This window comes from Jaculus jaculus, chromosome X (assembly GCF_020740685.1).
Source record: "Jaculus jaculus isolate mJacJac1 chromosome X, mJacJac1.mat.Y.cur, whole genome shotgun sequence".
Classification (NCBI taxonomy): Eukaryota; Metazoa; Chordata; class Mammalia; order Rodentia; family Dipodidae; genus Jaculus; species Jaculus jaculus.
This window is the reverse complement of record NC_059125.1, coordinates 95,518,293-95,535,039: the sequence shown is the minus strand read 5'-3', so window position 1 is coordinate 95,535,039 and position 16,747 is coordinate 95,518,293. Positions and strand designations below refer to the sequence as shown.

At 39.2% G+C, this 16,747-nt stretch overlaps 1 protein-coding gene and 1 long non-coding RNA gene across 6 annotated transcripts in view; one reads left to right on the top strand and one right to left on the bottom strand.

Annotated features, from left to right (window-relative positions):
• LOC123456735 overlaps window positions 1-3,772 on the bottom strand; it is a 32,197-nt gene extending 28,425 nt beyond the window's left edge. The window contains exon 1 of the long non-coding RNA XR_006634644.1: window positions 3,389-3,772. This is a non-coding gene — a long non-coding RNA (uncharacterized LOC123456735). The remainder of the gene's footprint in view (window positions 1-3,388) is intronic.
• Zmat1 (zinc finger matrin-type 1) overlaps window positions 1-16,747 on the top strand; it is an 82,165-nt gene that overhangs the window by 25,045 nt on the left and 40,373 nt on the right. Inside the window, exon 1 of one of the 5 annotated variants that reach the window (XM_045141039.1) lies at window positions 3,557-3,741. The exons of the other annotated variants lie outside the window; for them this stretch is intronic. Within the exon in view, the coding sequence (XP_044996974.1) occupies window positions 3,678-3,741 (64 nt within the window). The 5' untranslated portion in view covers window positions 3,557-3,677. Of the gene's footprint in view, window positions 1-3,556; window positions 3,742-16,747 lie in introns of those variants that run through there. 5 annotated transcript variants of the gene reach the window in all.

The following is a 16,747-nucleotide window of genomic DNA, read 5'->3' as shown; positions in this document are numbered from 1 at the left end:
AACTGGGCTTAAAGTTGTTTAAAAGGGCTGCACAATTTTTCATCTGCCGGTTTGGCTAGGGTGACAATAGCATAGTGCCAAACAAAAATAGAATGGGGATTGCAAATATAGCTTAGTGGTTAAGGACAGCAAAGCCAAAGGTCCCAGGTTTGAGGCCCCAGGACCATGTAAGCCAGATGCACATAGGGACACATGTGTCTGGAATTTGTTTGCAGCAGCTGAAGGCCATGGTGTGCCCATTATCTCTCCCTCCCTCCCTCACTCTCTTCCTCACTCTCTTGAATAAATAAATGAAAATAACATTTTTTTTTGAAAATAGGTTGGGCTGTAGAGATGGTTCAGTGGTTAAGATGCTTGCCTGCAAAGTCTAAGGACATGAGTTGAGTTCTCCCATACTCATGTAAAGCCAGATGTACATGGTAGCACATGCATCTGGAGTTCATTTGCAGAGGCTAGAGGCCTTTACACAACTATTCTCTATCTCTCCCTCTCTCTCTCTCTCTCTCTCTCTCTCTCTCTCTCTCTCTCTCTCCACACACACACACACACACACACACACACACACATATGTTTTGCAAATGAATAAATTATTAAATGGGAAGGAAAAATTTTCTAATTGCTATGATTCTTATTGTCACACAGAACTCAGAACTGCAGAAAATTCCTGTTATTCTTACAGATCTTTAAAAGTGTTTCCTTAAAAGAGTGCAAGGGAACCCTCTATAATTCATGTTTTCTATCTTTTGGATTCAACATAAAATGGCTTTTATCCATTCTATATAAAATCCTATATGAATGTACATCAGTGCTGCGTCCCAAACCATAGTCATAATCCTGCTGACCAAGAAGACTAGGAAATGTAACTCATAGGATTCCAGCATCTGCAACAAAAAAGAGCATAAAAGAGGTTGAAACTATTTTCAAAATATCAGCTGACAATATATGAGAAGTTTTTGTTTCATTCCTCTGACCTTTCTGATTTATTAACTGGATTTCTATATTAATCTTTTTCTGCTTAAAATACCTACTTCAATTTCTCTCTTGCTTACAAATATTAATTAATATGCTGATATATTCTGGTTAGATATTTGTTTCCTTCCTTTTGTATTCTTTCTTTCTTCCTCCTTTTTTCCTAAATATTTTATTTATTTGATAGAGAAAGAGAGAGAATGGGCCACCAGGGCCTCCAGCCAATGCAGACGAACTCCATACGCATGTGCCCCCTTGTGCATGTGGCTAATGTGGGTCCTGGGGAATCGAACCTGGGTCCTTTGGCTTTGCAGGCAAATGCCTTAACCATTAAGCAATCCCTCCAGCCCTCCTCCTTTTTCTAAAATTATTTTTTAAGTTTTATTTATTTGAGAGAGAGAGAGAGACAGAGAGAATGGGCACACCAGGGCCTCCAGCCACTGGAAACGAACTCTATATGCCACCTTGTGAATCTGGCTTATGTAGGTCTTAGGGAATTGAACCAGGGTCCTTTGGATTTTCAAGCAAGTGCCTTAACCGCTAAGCCATCCCTCTTCCTCCTTTTTGTTGAGAAGAGGTATCATGCTGATCTTGAACTTGTGTTTCACCTGATTCTTCTGAGTAGCTGGCATTATAGGGGTGCACTACAATGAAGTCTTTGAATATTTCTTTTTCACTGAATGGTAATTAATATTTTGTGAAACATTACTATGAGGGATACCCCTCATATTCAAAGGAAAAATAAGGTATCTCATTTTTATATATACCTTGTCCTACTCTTTTATTGTGCACAGTATTTCTTGTACATAGACTGGTAATGTTTTTAATGAATAGAAGTTGCACTATTAGAGAACAGGATAGTAAATTAGAGAAACTGGTCGCTGACTTCCGTCATCTTGGCTAAATTTCTTAGTCCAAAAACAACTTTAAAGTTAGGTTCTGATAAGGTCAGCACTCAAAGTCTGGAATTTGTTATTCAGTATTAGTCAATTGTTGCCAGTCAGGAATGCACAGCCACTTCTGCCAAATCTTCAAATATTTTCATGACTCTTTTTGCATGAAACCTCCCTTTTAAGTGTGGATGGTAAAATACGCACATTAAGTAAAACAAACAAACATGCCTGTGTACTAAGCCTGGGGTCTTAGGAACCTTGGGCCCAGGGTAGCACTGCTCTTATACATTATCTTTGGACTGTACCCCGTTGGAGCATGAGGAGTTGAAAATAATGCAGGTTACTTAGTCCCTGTGTATAAAGATGAGAAACACAAAGTACACTCATCAAAAAAGAAACAAACAAAAATAAAAACACCAGACAGAGATGCAGTGCAGGAGAGGGTGGCATTAATTCTAAGCAGAAATAGAACAGATTATCTAGATTTCAAGGAGTGAGCACAGTTTGTTGGGCACGTGCCTAATGAGGACAGGGACACTTCAGAAAAGGGAAGAACATGAACAATAACAAGCCTTGTGAAATACCATGGTTTTCACAGGACCCTTTAAGATTTATATTGCTGAATTATATATGATGAAAGAGGGAAGAAGAGGCAGTCGAAGAGGATGAGATCAAGGAATGAGGATGAGACTAGCAGTGCAAAACTGTCTTTCATAACAAACAATGTTAAGTAAAAGAACTAAGTCTTGGAATGCTACCTTAATTTTTTTTTCAAGTTTATTGTCCCTTTTGCTAAGATCAAGGACAAATCTTGGTGAATTTTATAATTGAAATTAAACATCATTTAGGAATATATTTATGACAGGAAATATGTTTCAAATGAAAATAAATTATAAATAAAATACTGTTTTGGTTGGGGGAAGGAGTTGTAGGGAAAAGGAGTGAGAATTAAATAGTAATAGTTCAGTTACACTGAGTACCAGATTTACTGTTGTTTAATGGCTAGATGAGCCATGTTTAAGGTGCCATGAAGTGGTAAGCAGATTCTGTTTATTTATTTTCTATAATAATGATTGTAAGACTGAAGATGATGTGTGTTAGAGATATTTTGGAAGTGGGAATCAAGAGATGTCCACACATTTTGAAAAAGTGGTTTCAGAATAGTTCCTCCGTCTTCAGTATTCACATCCCACACTTTTTATTTTTATTTATTTGAGAGAGAGAGAGAAAGAGGGAGGGAGGGAGAGAATGGGCACGCCAGGGCCTCCAGCCACTGCAAACGACCTCCAGATGCATGTGCCCCATTGTGCATCTGGTTTATGTGGGTTCTGGGAAGTCGAACCTGGGTCCTTTGGCTTTGAAGGAAGCGCCTTAACCACTAAGCGATCTCTCCAGCCACATCCCACACTTTTTTGCCCCTTGTCCTTGTCTTTTCCTCCAAAGGGAGTTCAGTGACACTAAGTCTTGGGGGAGGGGCGTCCTCTGCGTGTACAGCATTCCTATTGGGAGCCTAAAGGGAGGCTTACCTTTGAAGCTGCGAGAGGCGGGTCCAAGGAATGGGCGTGGCTAAAGAAGCCAAATGGAATTTAGACGAAAGTGCGATAGTTCACTCCTAGCTGCGACAGCGGCGACGCCAAACGCTGTCACCCTGCCGGCGCTGGTGAAGCCTTCCCCCCAGGAAACTACCATTTTTGTCGCCTTCGCCGCCGCGTAGGCAGCGGCAGTGGCGGTGATTGTGCCTGCCTGCACTGCCATCTCCACTCAGCCTGCCGATCGGTGCAGTGGAGTAACGGCGGCAGCTTTGGCGGCTCCACTATGGCTGCGGCGGGGAGGGGGGACAGTAGTTTTAAAGTAGACACCTGCCCTTGCCTCAGAGAAGGTGAGTCCCCGCCCCGGGATGCGAGGGCAGCCCCTTCTTCGCTGCCTGTCTCCTAGCGGTTCACGAAGGGGCAGGGCGCGGTTCGCCACCGCCCCACCCTCGCAACCCCTCGCCTGCTGTGGCGCAGTTGGGGCCTAGCTCGCTCCGCCCCGCTGTCAGGCCTTCCCGGCCCCGCCCCGCCGGCCTGGCCCGCGTTTTTAGCCCCTGGAGTGCAAGCCTGACCTAAGTCGAGAGGGGGCGTCTTCACCTTCCCTTCCTTACGATGGGGCCGCCCAGGCACAGGACTGCAGTTACCCACAAGGCAGCAGTTTGAAGGGGAAAAAAAAATTAAACACTGTTTTTCAGCCAGTCGCTTTAATGTGGCGTCAGAGACGATGATGTGCGAGCGAACTGGAACAAAGAGGAAGTTGTGGACTTGGGAGGGTCTGGGAAAGGAAAGAGAAGACCCGAATGGGCCAAATTTTAAGAGAAAGTCCCCCTCCCTGGATTTTGGTGAAATTCACTTGCAGTACGATATTATGGACAGAGTAATTGGGGGGGTTAATTTGTATGCTTGAATAGAATCTGTGGGGTGTTAGAATCACAGGGTCCTATGGAGGGCCTTGGATTGGAGAAAGGCACAGGGTTTGGCACATGCACAACTTTCAGAAATCATTTCATAGCGTTTTATTTGGCTATTTAAGTGGTGGCCTAGCGAAACAAGATTTATTAGCCCATGTCTAAATTTTGTTGGATTCAAGTAAGACCTATTGTGTCTACCAACATCTATTCTGCTTGTAGTAAAAAGATAGTTCTTGACTATGTCAATAAAAGCAACCACACAAAAGTATTGTATACTTGTAAACAACCCACTAATCTACTGCAAAATCTCCCCATTGAAATATCTTTGAAAGCAGTTTGAGATATGTTCCTAGATGGTAGAGACTAGTTCTTCTACAGAAGTCACAGTAAAAAATTTTGCCACCAGAAATGTCATAATTATTTTCAAATATTGCTGTTACCTTATCTTGCTAATTTATATCGAGTGAAAGATATTAAATGCCAAAATACAGCAAAAAATTTAAGTTTCTTTTCCTTGGGTCAGGACATCCTCACAAAAATAATTTCATAGTCCTTTGCTCCTCATTTTCATGTATTCGCAAAGCAATAAAAATAAAACCCTCCAAATATTTCTAAAGGCACATTATATAAATGACACTTAATAAACACAGACATTAGGAATACACTGTGGTATGACAATTTTTGACTTTTTCATCTTTTGAATTTATTCTTTGACAATTTCATACGTGTATATGTATGTATATATTGTGTTTTGTTCATATAGACCCCCAGTTACCTTCTCAGAGCCCCCTCCCACTCCTGAAGAATCCCTTCTTCTCAACAATAACCAGTATATACAGTACTGAAGAGAGTGACTCCTCCTCCCCTAACTCCCCAATAGTTCCTTAGGGAGAATAGGATCTCATGAGCCCTTTCCCCAACTTTGACCCAAATTGGCCCTCTCATGCAGATCTTGTATAGATAATGGTCTATCTACTTTCTTATAGAAGGCAACATTTTTAAATGACTAGTATCTTCAATTTGCCATGATTTATAACCTTGTTATAGGATGAAACTCCTGAGTTTTTTTAACTTTCAAGAAACTTTTTAGTTTCATTTTTGAGTTTAAAAAATATTTTGTTTATATTTGAAATAGAAAGAGGCAGAGAGAAGGAGAATGGGTACCACCAGGGCCTTCAGTCACTACAAATGAACTCCAGAAGCATGTGCCACGTTGTGCATCTGGCTTACATGGGTCCTGGGGAATAGAACTTAGGTCCTTCAGCTTTGCACACTAGCATAAAGCCATCCCTCCAGCCTTGGTGTTTTTTTTTGTTTGTTTGTTTTTTACTTTATTTCTTTTTAGTATTTTTTTGTTTTGAGATAGGGTCTCATGTAGTCCTATCTGGCCTCAAACTTACTATGTAAGGGAGGATGGCTGTCAACTTCTGATCTTCCTGTTTTGAACTGCAACATGCTAAGATTACAGACTTGCACGACCATATCAAGCTTTAACTTTTATACAATAATTGACGTGCATAACCAACAAGTAGCTGAGAGAAGTTTTGTTTGTTTTTATTTTAATTATTTTTGAGAAAAGGTCCCATTTAGGCCTGGCTGCTTTGAACTCACTGTGACCAAGGATGACCTTGAACTCTTTTTCTAAAAAAAAAAAAAAAAAAGAAGATTTATTCATTGGAAAGAGGGAGAGGGGTTGAGGGATTGAGAGAGAGAGAGAGAAAGAGGGAGAGGGAGAGGGAGAGGGAGGGAGGGAGGGAGGGAGAGAATGAATGAGAATGGTCATGCCAGGGCCTCCAGTCACTGCAAACAAACTCCAGATGCATGCACCACCTTGTGCATCTTGTTTACATGGATCCTGGGTAATCTAACCTTGGTTCTTTGGTTTTGCAAGCAAGCACCTTAACTGCTAAGCCATCTCTCCAGACCAGAAACTTTTTAAAAAACACTTTTCTTTTTTACAAACAGATTTGTTTTTATTTATGTATTTGAAACAGACAGAGAAACAGTAAGAATAGGCACACCAGGTCCTCCAGCCACTACAAACGAACTCCAGATGTATGCGCTACCATGTGCATCTGACTTAATCTTGGTCCTTAGGCTTCGCAGGCAAACACCTTAACTGCTAAGCCATTTCTCTAGCCCATCAGAGAACTTTTTGAGACATCCACATCACCACTCAGTTTGCTTCTTATGACCTGTTTACAGGAAAGTTTAGGAACAGTATTTCATGGAAACATGGCTTTTTAAAAGCCCAGCTGTATGACTGGTTTGGTGGCAGTATCTTATTCAAAGATACATATATTCAGTATTCAAATAGTAAAGATTTTCAGAGATACAATTTAATAAGCCAGCAGGAATACCTTATCTGTACTGTTGCTAAATGGTAAAATGAAGAAAACCTTGGCTTAGGAGTCTGTTACAGTGAATATAATAACGTTGCTCATAAATCCTCTATACTTTATGATGCTAAAGATGTCTGAGGCTTCCTTGATTCTGGTTTGCATTACTGAAATAGGGAACTTGGACAGTGATTTTGGTGTTAGTAAATTTTGTTGTCCTTTCCATGACTGGGTGCTGGAACCACAATTTATAAACCAGTAAGAAGCCTTGACCAATAGTTATCATGTGACATTTGCTGAGTAGTGAAATCTATGATAAATTATCATTGGCACAATTTACTAGGAAATGGTAAAACAAATATTCTTGTTACATAAAATTTACCTGGCATTTTATTTTAGCTAAATAACCTTCATTAATTCTTCAGTCCAAATTAAAACTCCCTTACCTAACCATCTAATGGTGTCTCTTTTATTCTGCTGCTTTTTACATCTCACTGCTTTTGGAATTGAAAATAATTACAGGGCCTGGGGAACTGGCCTAGCAATTAAAGGTGCTTGCTTAAAAAGCCTGGTGGCCTTGGTTGAATTCCCTAGCAACCCACATAAAGCTGAATCAGCATTGATTTGAAGTGGCAAAAGACCCTGGTGTTCTCTCTCTTCCATTCCCTCTCTCTCCGTTTCTGTCTCTTTCTCTCCCTCTCTCTCACACATGTGCAAATAAATAATTTGAAAGTATTATTATAAACCCATATTTAATCACCAACTAATGAGATATATTTCTTATACTAATAAGGATGAGAAAAAAGATGTGGAAAGAGTATAAGAGGGAAAAAAGGAGGAAGATCCAAATCTCTCAAGTTTCTTCAGATATGCCTCATTTCTTTTACAGGCCACTTAACATTGGTTTGTAACATGATGTATGTGCCCACTAAACAGTGTCTGTCCCAACCATCCTTCTCTTAGCCAAAAAACTTATGAAGCATTCTACAGTTATATTAACAAAAGATAAATATTCAAAATAAAGCATTGAACATAGTTAACATAAAATACTTAAAATTTTAAATTTTATGTTTTATTCTTGACTTGAAAAAATTGGTTAATGCTGAATAACAAGTTCACATACTTGGAGTGCTGGGTTTATCTATCTTTAAGTTGTTTTATGATTTAGCAATTTACTCAAGGTTACCCAAGTCAATGAACAGTTTTTCTAATTTACTATCCTATTCTATTAGTGCAACTTTTACTCATCAAAGACATTACTAGAAAACAGGAACAAGAAATATTCTGCTGAAATAAAGAGCATAACAATGAAAATATTTTTAAAAAATAGGTGTGACTCTTTTCCTTCTAATTATAAGGGGGGAATTCTCTCAAAAATATTGTTTCTCAAAGTATTAATCACAATTTCATGTCTAAAATATTCAGAGGCTATGCATGATGGTACACACCTATTAGTGTCAGCTACTCTAGAGGATTAGGTAAGGCACAAGTTCATGATCAGCCTGGAACCTCATTTCAAAAAAGTGGGAGGGAGGGAGAAAGGAGAAAGAAAAAGGCAGGGAAGGGAAGGGAAGGGAAGGGAAGGGAAGGGAAGGGAAGGGAAGGGAAGGGAAGGGAAGGGAAGGGAAGGGAAGGGAAGGGAAGGGAAGGGAAGGGAAGGGAAGGGAAGGGAAGGGAAGGGAAGGGAACAAAAAGAAAGGGGCTGGAGAGATGACTTAGTAGTTAAGGTGCTTGCCTGTGAAGCCTTAGGACCCAGGTTCGACTCTCCAGGTCCCATGTAAGCCAGATGCACAAGGTGATGCAAGTGCACAAGTTGGCACATGTGCACAAGGTATCACATGTGTCTGAAGTTTGGCTGCAGTGGCTAGAGGCCCTAGTGAACCATTTCTCTCTCTCATAAAAAAATTACAAAAAAAATAAAAATAAAGAAGGAAGGAAGAGGGAAAGAAAGAAGGAGAGAAAGAAAGAAGAAAAGAAAGAAAGAGGAAAGAAAAAAGAATTTCCAATTACAATATTAACATTCTGTAAACAAAAGATAAATTGAAATAGGTATTCCCTTTAAGCAGAAGAAAATAATAAACAGGTTATTAAATCAGAAAGGTAAGAGGAAATAAACATAAAAATATCTCATATTATCTGCTGACACTTGGAAACCTTTTCAACCTCTCCTGGGCTCTCTCTTGTTGCAGATGCTGGAGTCCTATGAATTAATTACATTTCCCAGAGTTCTTGGTCAGCAGATTTCTGAATATGGTTTATGTCTCACTTGTTTGTGGTTACTGTGACATTGTTAAGGGAACTGTGATTAAGTTACATGTCACGTGAAAAAGCTTGGATTAGTTCACAAAGGGGTTAAGAGAGAGGGGAGGAAGAAAGACATAACTCTTAAAATACTGAAAAGTATTATGCTTAATGAGAGAATATACTTACTAAGTCTTCAAGAAACCTGAGAAGGTCTAGTGGAAACTAAGACAGTAGTTCTGAAAGTAATATCCCTGGATCAGCAGCATTAATATTACTAGGAAATGTTTTAGAAATTTATCTCTTGGGCTTCATCCCAGTACTATTGAATCAGAAATTCTTGGGGTGGGTTTCAGTGATCTCTCTTAAAATCTCTCTCGTTCACTGTGATAATGCACTAATGTTTGAGAATCTTTAAAAGAAAATATTTTAAGGCTGGAGAGATGGCTTAGCTTTTCAGTTGCTTGCCTATGAAGCCTAAGTATCCATGTTAAACTCAGCAGATCAGATCCCACATAAGCCAGACTTACAAATGTGAGGCAAGCATAAGGTTGCACATGCCCACTAGGTGACGCAAGCATTTGGAGTTCAATTGTGGCTGAGTCCCTGGCACAACAATTCTCTTTCCCTCTGTCTCTCTCTCTCTAGCTTGCTCTAAAATATTTTTTTTTAAAAAAACAGATTTTAGTTTTAAAATGCTGATACAACAGAACCACCCAACAAGTTTTGATAAAATAAACGATAGAAACCATTAGAGAGTCTTATTAACTGAAGTGCTTAGAATCTAGATTGGTACTTTTTGTTTTTTGTTTTTCAAGGTAGAGTTTCACTCTAGTCCAGGATGACCTGGAATTCACTGTATAATGTCAATGTGGCCTCAAACTCATGGTGAACTTCCTATCTCTGCCTCCCAAGTGCTGGGATTAAAGGAGTGCACCACCACATTTGGCTAGATTGGTACATTTTAATTGATGATCCTAATGTGCAGCCAAGGTTGTAAAATACCATGATGGATGACGGAACTCTACCAAAACTGGCTGTAAGAGATTATAATCAAACATAGACTTTTGAAGAGCTTTCTTAAAAACTAATTCTTGGACTTCAACCATGGAGATTTAACTAGATTTGAGGTCCTTGCTTCCTTCTTTCCTCCCTTCCTTGCTTCCTTCTTTCCTTCCTTCCTTCTTTCCTTTCTTTTTTCCTTCCTTACCTCCCTCTCTTCCTCCCTACCTCAGCATAATTTAGCCTGATAACCTTCTAGATAACAAGACCTTCTTACAGGTCAGCTTTTTATCCAAGTAAGTACTTGGCAGTCATTGTTTGTAATAATCTTAACTTGTCCCATAAAACAGTGATTATCCTCATGGCTGATCACCAGGATCATTTCTGGATAAATTGACCCATGCACACAGATTTTGATTTTAATTCAGTATACATGATTTTGAAAATACTCACAATTGACCTTGTGGTGAACCATTACCTTTTTGAATGTTTTATTTTTGAGAAAAGATCTTATGTATATTAGGCTGGCCTTGAACTCACTGAGTAATCAAGTATGATTTTGAACTTCTCCTGCCTCTACCTTTCACTTGCTGTGATTACAGACATATGTTACCATATCTGATTCATGCAATACTAGGGATTGAACTCAGCACCTCCTATATGCTAGACAAGCACTCTAAGTACTTAGCTACATGAGGGATTGTTCCTGAAAATTTAAGATCTAATCATATTTGAATTTATTAGGAAAACATGCTATTCCAATAAAATTAGAGTAAACCTCTTTAAGTATAGTTACTTTTTAACTTTTTCATCACCCTCATGTAGTCCCTTCTACTTTATATAATATATATGTATATTATATTTGTCTGAGTCTGGCTTATTTCAATTAACATGATGTCTATTTCCATCCATTTTTCCTGCAACTGACATAATTTCATTCTTTGATACAGACGAATGAAACTCCATTGGGTAGATATACCTTATTTTCATTATCACATTGTCTTTTGATGGGTCACCAGTCTTGTCTCATATCTTATCTATTATGGATAGTGCAGTAATAAAAATGACAATGTAGTTCAATGGTATGCATAGATTCTTTGGGTATAGTCCCAGAAGTGGTATATTAACTGCATTTCAAATGTGAATTATCATTCCATGACTTTTATAATTTCATATGCTTAAATTTGTGATTCACTAAAGTCATTTTGATTCACTGAAGTCAGAACATAGACCTACAATCTACAAAACCTACAATGAGAAGTTTACACTAACAAAAAATTGTAGATGAACTTATTAAATTTAAGGCCAAAACTCCACCTTGTATCATAAAGTCATTACTGGGCTGGAGAGATGGCTTAGTGGTTAAGTGCTTGCCTGTGAAGCCTAAGGACTCAGGTTCAAGGCTCAATTCCTCAGGACCCACGTTAGCCAGATGCACAAGTGGGCACATGCATCTGGAGTTCATTTGCAGTGGCTGGAGGCCCTGACATGCCCATTTTCTCTCTCTCTGTCTCTCTATCTGCCTCTTTCTCTCTGTCTATTGCTCTCAAATAAATAAATAAAAATAAAAAATAATAGGAAAAGGTCATTACTTAAGTGTAAGTGTGATAAATCTAAAGGTTTATCATGCTCATAACGTTTTAAGCTCAACTTTGATAATCTCTAGTTTTAAGAGAGGTGCTTTTTCTTTTCTTATGTGTCAGCTGTCACTTTTCTGGTTCAAGTCTCTAGCCAGCAATTGATATGCCAATAGGCTAATTGATATGCCTATTTTAAGTCAAACCTTTCCCTCTGTTTTCTGTAGAATTAAATTAATATGCCCTAATGGAATCTATCATAATTTGGCTCCATTCCAACATTTTCATTATATTTTTTTCTCTTGCCTCACTTGAAATATGATTAGCATTGTGTTTTTATTAATTATTTTTAAAAAATATTGCATTTTGTGCTAGCATATAAACTAATGGACTTCCCTTGACATTTTCATACATATGGGCCATTATATTTTGTTTTCATTTGTTACCCTTCTCCAGTGCTCTCCCCTGCTCCCCCTAAACCCACTGGCTGGTTCCTTTTCCCTACCCCAATCAGTCCTCTTTAGCTTCTGTGTCACATGTATGACATTATACTCTGTATTTCTTCTATCCATGAAGATCTCTTCCTTTTCTCATGATCTGTTGTCTAGATGTTTATATTTATTTTTGTGTGAGTTAGTGTGTATAAGTGCAAGAATGTGGAGGCCAGAGGTTGACATCTGATGTTCTCCTTGATCCCTCATTCTCCTCTTTATTTTATTGAGACAGGGTCTCTCACTTGTGCCTAGAGCTCCCAGACCCAGGGATTCCCTGTCTTGCCTCCTTCCTTCCCTACACTAGGAGCCTTGGTGGATGTGTTCTATGTCTACTTCAGTGATGAGCTCTTAGGAGCCTCTGGATTTCTGCTTTGGTAGGTGTTGACAAGTATCCTCAGTGTCTGTCTTCACCCTGGTGCTGATTGTCAATCAGCACTCTTGCTCAGTCCCCTCAGTTCCTCTGTGGTTTCAGCTGAGCCCTGGCTAAAATGTGAGGGGTGGTTTCTCTTGCTACATTTTAAAATTATTTATTTATTTTTTTTTGGTTTTTTGAGGTAAGGTTTCGCTCTAGTCCAGGCTGACCTAGAATTCATAGTGTATTTTCAGTGTGGCCTCAAACTCACAGCAATCCTTTTACCTCTGTCTCCCAAATGCTGGGATTAAAGGCATGTGCCATGATTCCCTGCTTCCTACTTTCTGAGAGAGGAAAACAGATTCTCCAACAGAGAGTAAAGTCAGAATAGGTTAAATGGGGTAAATATTAGTAATTTAGGGAGACTTTGATGAAATTTTTTAGCTAAAGACTCAAGGGAGCTTGTCTTTGGAGAGCATAATCTTTGTCTATATAGGATTCTGACCTGGTTCCCAGTTCCAGATATAGGTTCCTTTCTCTGAGCGGATCTCTTAGCCAAACAGAAAGCTATTGGTTACTCACCAAGGCTGTGTGCCACCATTGCACTGGTGTGTACTTTTTGTCAGGCTGGTTGTTTCTGAGTAGCTTAGGCTTCTGGTTACTCACACCATTGTTGGCCACTTTCCCTCAGTAGCTCATGTAGGGCTTTCCAGTGCTAGACAGGCTAACTGGGGACTGGCTCTCTTCCAGATTCCACCAGGGTCTCTCTGTGTTCTGTGTCCTCAGCATATGGTGTCTTCAGCAATAGGGTCTTACCTTTTACCTCAGTTGGGTAATCAAGTGCTTTGACAGAAGCCTGTCTGGTTTTGGGCAACTTGTAAGTCTCTGATTGGCAGCTCATTGTGGGTAGCAACTGATTTCTGGTACTGGGAGTTTATAGGCCAGGGCCAAAAAATTTTAAGGTTAGGTTTCATCCCACCCTCTCAACAGTCCTTCTTTTCAGGCACTTCCCCCCATAGTCCTGTTGAGGGTTTAATATTTTACTCTACCTTCAAGGATAGAGTTCTATGGTACCAGTTCATTTTTGATTTAGGTTTGTGTTTATTTCCCCCAATCCTCCCTATTGTCTGGGACTCAAGTTGTCTATCAGGTATGCAAGCAACTCAAGCTGATCCAAGTTAGGAACCACAGGTGGATAGCAGCTCTGATTTATTTTTTAATGCAATCATTTAGAGCTGTAAACTTCTCCTATGACTGACTTCATTATATCTCATCCATTATGGTACAGTGACTTTCAGGGCAGGAGGGTGCTCATGAAATGGTAGGCTTAAACATGTAAAAATTCAATTTTGCATCCATCTTTTGAAACAGATCAAAACCTCTCTTCAATTTTCTTCCCAAATAGTTCAGTGGGATTATACTGTACTTTTGTGTGTCTTATGCCATCTAAAATACTTTGGTCTTAACATTACCATTTTCTTATTCACATCTTACCTCCTCTACTGAATTTTATACTCCTGGAGATTAGAAAATGTTATTTATTTATTTATTTATTTATTTATTTATTTATTTATTTTTGGTTTTTCGATGTAGAGTCTCACTCTGGTCCAGGCTGACCTGGAATTAACTCTTTCATCTCAGGATGGCCTTGAACTCATGGCAATCCTCCTACCTCTGCCTCCTGAGTGCTGGGATTAAAGGCGTGCACCACCACGCCCGGCGAAAATGTTATTTCTAACATGTATAACAGCTATGTATATATAATGGAAAGCATGAAAGTTAAATGCAGTTTATTTGCCAGCTCCACCAAAGTAACACATACACATGTTATTTGAATTTGACTTTTCCTAATTTACTAACTCAAAATATGAAATGGCACTTAACATATACATTTGTCTGAAGGTCAAAAGCATCAGTTTGGCATCCTGTTTTACCCAAAGAAAACTCTCCACTATATTGTTGTTTTTTTCTTACCTCTTTCCAGAATATATACAAAAATAGTTTGAAACCAAACTCAAGAAGTATCAGTAAAGTTAAATGCTGTCCAAACACATTTGAGAGTATTAACTAGGTATTATATGGAATTAAAAAGAAGAAGGTAGATAGGAAAGGATGGCAAACATTGGAATTGACATGAACCAGTGATTTGATAAAGAGAATAGCTGAGATTTCCAACATGAATATATTATGCCATTTGATAAATAAAAACATCCCAAGGCTGGAGAGATGTCTCAGCAGTTAAAGATGCTTGCTTATAAAGCGAGATGGCCTGGGTTTGATTTCCAAGTACCCATGTAAAGCTAGATGCACAAAGTGGCACATGCATCTGGAGTTCATTTTCAGTAGAAGGGCCTGACATATTCATTCTCTCTATCTCTCTTTCTCTTTCTCTCCCCCTCTCATTATTTATCTCTCAAATAAATAAGTAAATATTTTAAAAAACAGACTAATAACCTTTTTGAGAAAATGAATCAGAGACACTAAATCTTAGTAATACTGTTCTAAAGGAAAAATTATAGAAACTCCAGCAATCCCACAGACTCACAGAAATGATCTGGAAGACCAATAATGAAGAAGTAAATTAAAAGACTTACCTTTTATATTTACCAACTTGAGTGTCAGTTTTAAATTATTGTACTACTAGGGGAATGAGGAATTACAGGAATTATAAGTTGATGCAGAAATCAGTAGAAATTTTTAGGGACTCTTTAACCCATAAATTATTGGTTATCTACTTCTTAAAGCATCATTATTTTGGTAGTAGTGCTATGTTGCCCCCAAAAGATCACTTGTCCCTCAATTTGGGGCTGGCCTTCAAATATAATCACATGGAAAGCTTACTATTGAAATGTTTGGGTAGCCTTATGTCAAGGTCAGCAGGTGAGCAAGTCTGGCACGAGACTTAATCCAGTGTGTTAGACCTATTGGTCAGGTCTTCAAGGATGAGCTTAGAGCCTTTGTCCTTAAGAAAAGTCCTGTAACTTGTTCCTACCATGGACTGCCTAAAGCTTAGGGATAAAGGGATTGACATGATACCAGGGTATGTGTTAAGCCTAAATCTATAGAGGCTGGCCTAGTCCTCAGATAGGTCTGACAACTAAAATCACTAAGATAGGTCTTGTATCTAAATCTGAAGAAGTGATCTTGGATAATCAGTCCAATATTCAGGAACTTGACACCAGAATCTAATGGAGTAGACCAGAGCCTTGGGTCATCTGGAGTAGGTCTAAAACTTAGATCCCTTGTGATCTGAAGCTAAAGGTACTGTCCTGTTTATGGGGCCAGTGTGGACATTGGGCTCATCAGGATCTCAATATTATGGGTTCTAGACTGGCACTTAGAGTCATTGAGGTTTTCCTGGAGCCTTGGGCCACTGATACCAGCTTGAAGCCTATGTATGCAGGTACTGGCTTAACATGATAGTCTAAGTCTTGGAGCTTCAGAGGTCATCCTGAGACATAGGTATACTTGGGTCATTTTGAATCTGGGGCCTACAGGGGCTGCTCAATCACTGAGTTCTAGTGAGACATACCTGGATCCTTGTGTGCTAAAGAGTATGGGACCAGATGAACCAGCACAGAAGGTGAAGCTACAGGTATTGGGCCTGGTGACTAGAACTGCAAGAGTCATCTTGATTCTCAGACTAACTTGAAGCCTAGAGCTATTAAGACCAATCTAGTGTTGAGGGAAATATAGAGTCCAGAACCACTGGCCTGGCATTAGAGCAACCTGGAGATTGAGACTATTGCACAGATTGAGACTATTACACAGATTTTCAGGCTGAGAAGGCAGATTCTGGACTGGTTCCAGAGCTTAGCTGTAGGCTCAGATTGGAGACACCAGCCTGGAGTCTGGACTTTGGGAACTTGCTTAGTGCTGGGTTTTACCAGAATGGAGCCTATCAAAATAAAATGGAATTTTCCTTTTCCTCTGCTTCCCTCACACATTAAGCATCTTTGTTCATTCTGTGCCAACTGTGGTTTGGGAAGGAGTAACGCACATAATATAAACTTTACTTCCTGTACTCTTTAATATAACATTTCTGAAATATACCCAGGTGCTATAATTGTCAACATGATTTCCTTGGGTCCTGTGAAGAAGGTATTTTCATGTGTGGATAATAAATAAGTTGAAATGAGTTGTCTGTAAAAGAACAAATATTGAAGGCAACCACCATCTTGCTGACATCTACCCTAATCATGTTTAATGAGAAAGTCTGACATGCTTTCTGCAAATATCAAGAGTAAAATCTTCCATTGTCCTTTGATCCATTTTCCAAAGTTAACCACTGTTGCAGTCTGGTTCACATTGCTGGTAGAAATCACCCAACCAAGATCAGCTAGTGGGAAAAAGAGTTTTATTTTGGCTTACAGGCTCGAGGGGAAGCTCCATGATGGCAGGGGGAAATGATGGCATGAGCAGAGGGTGGATATCACCCCC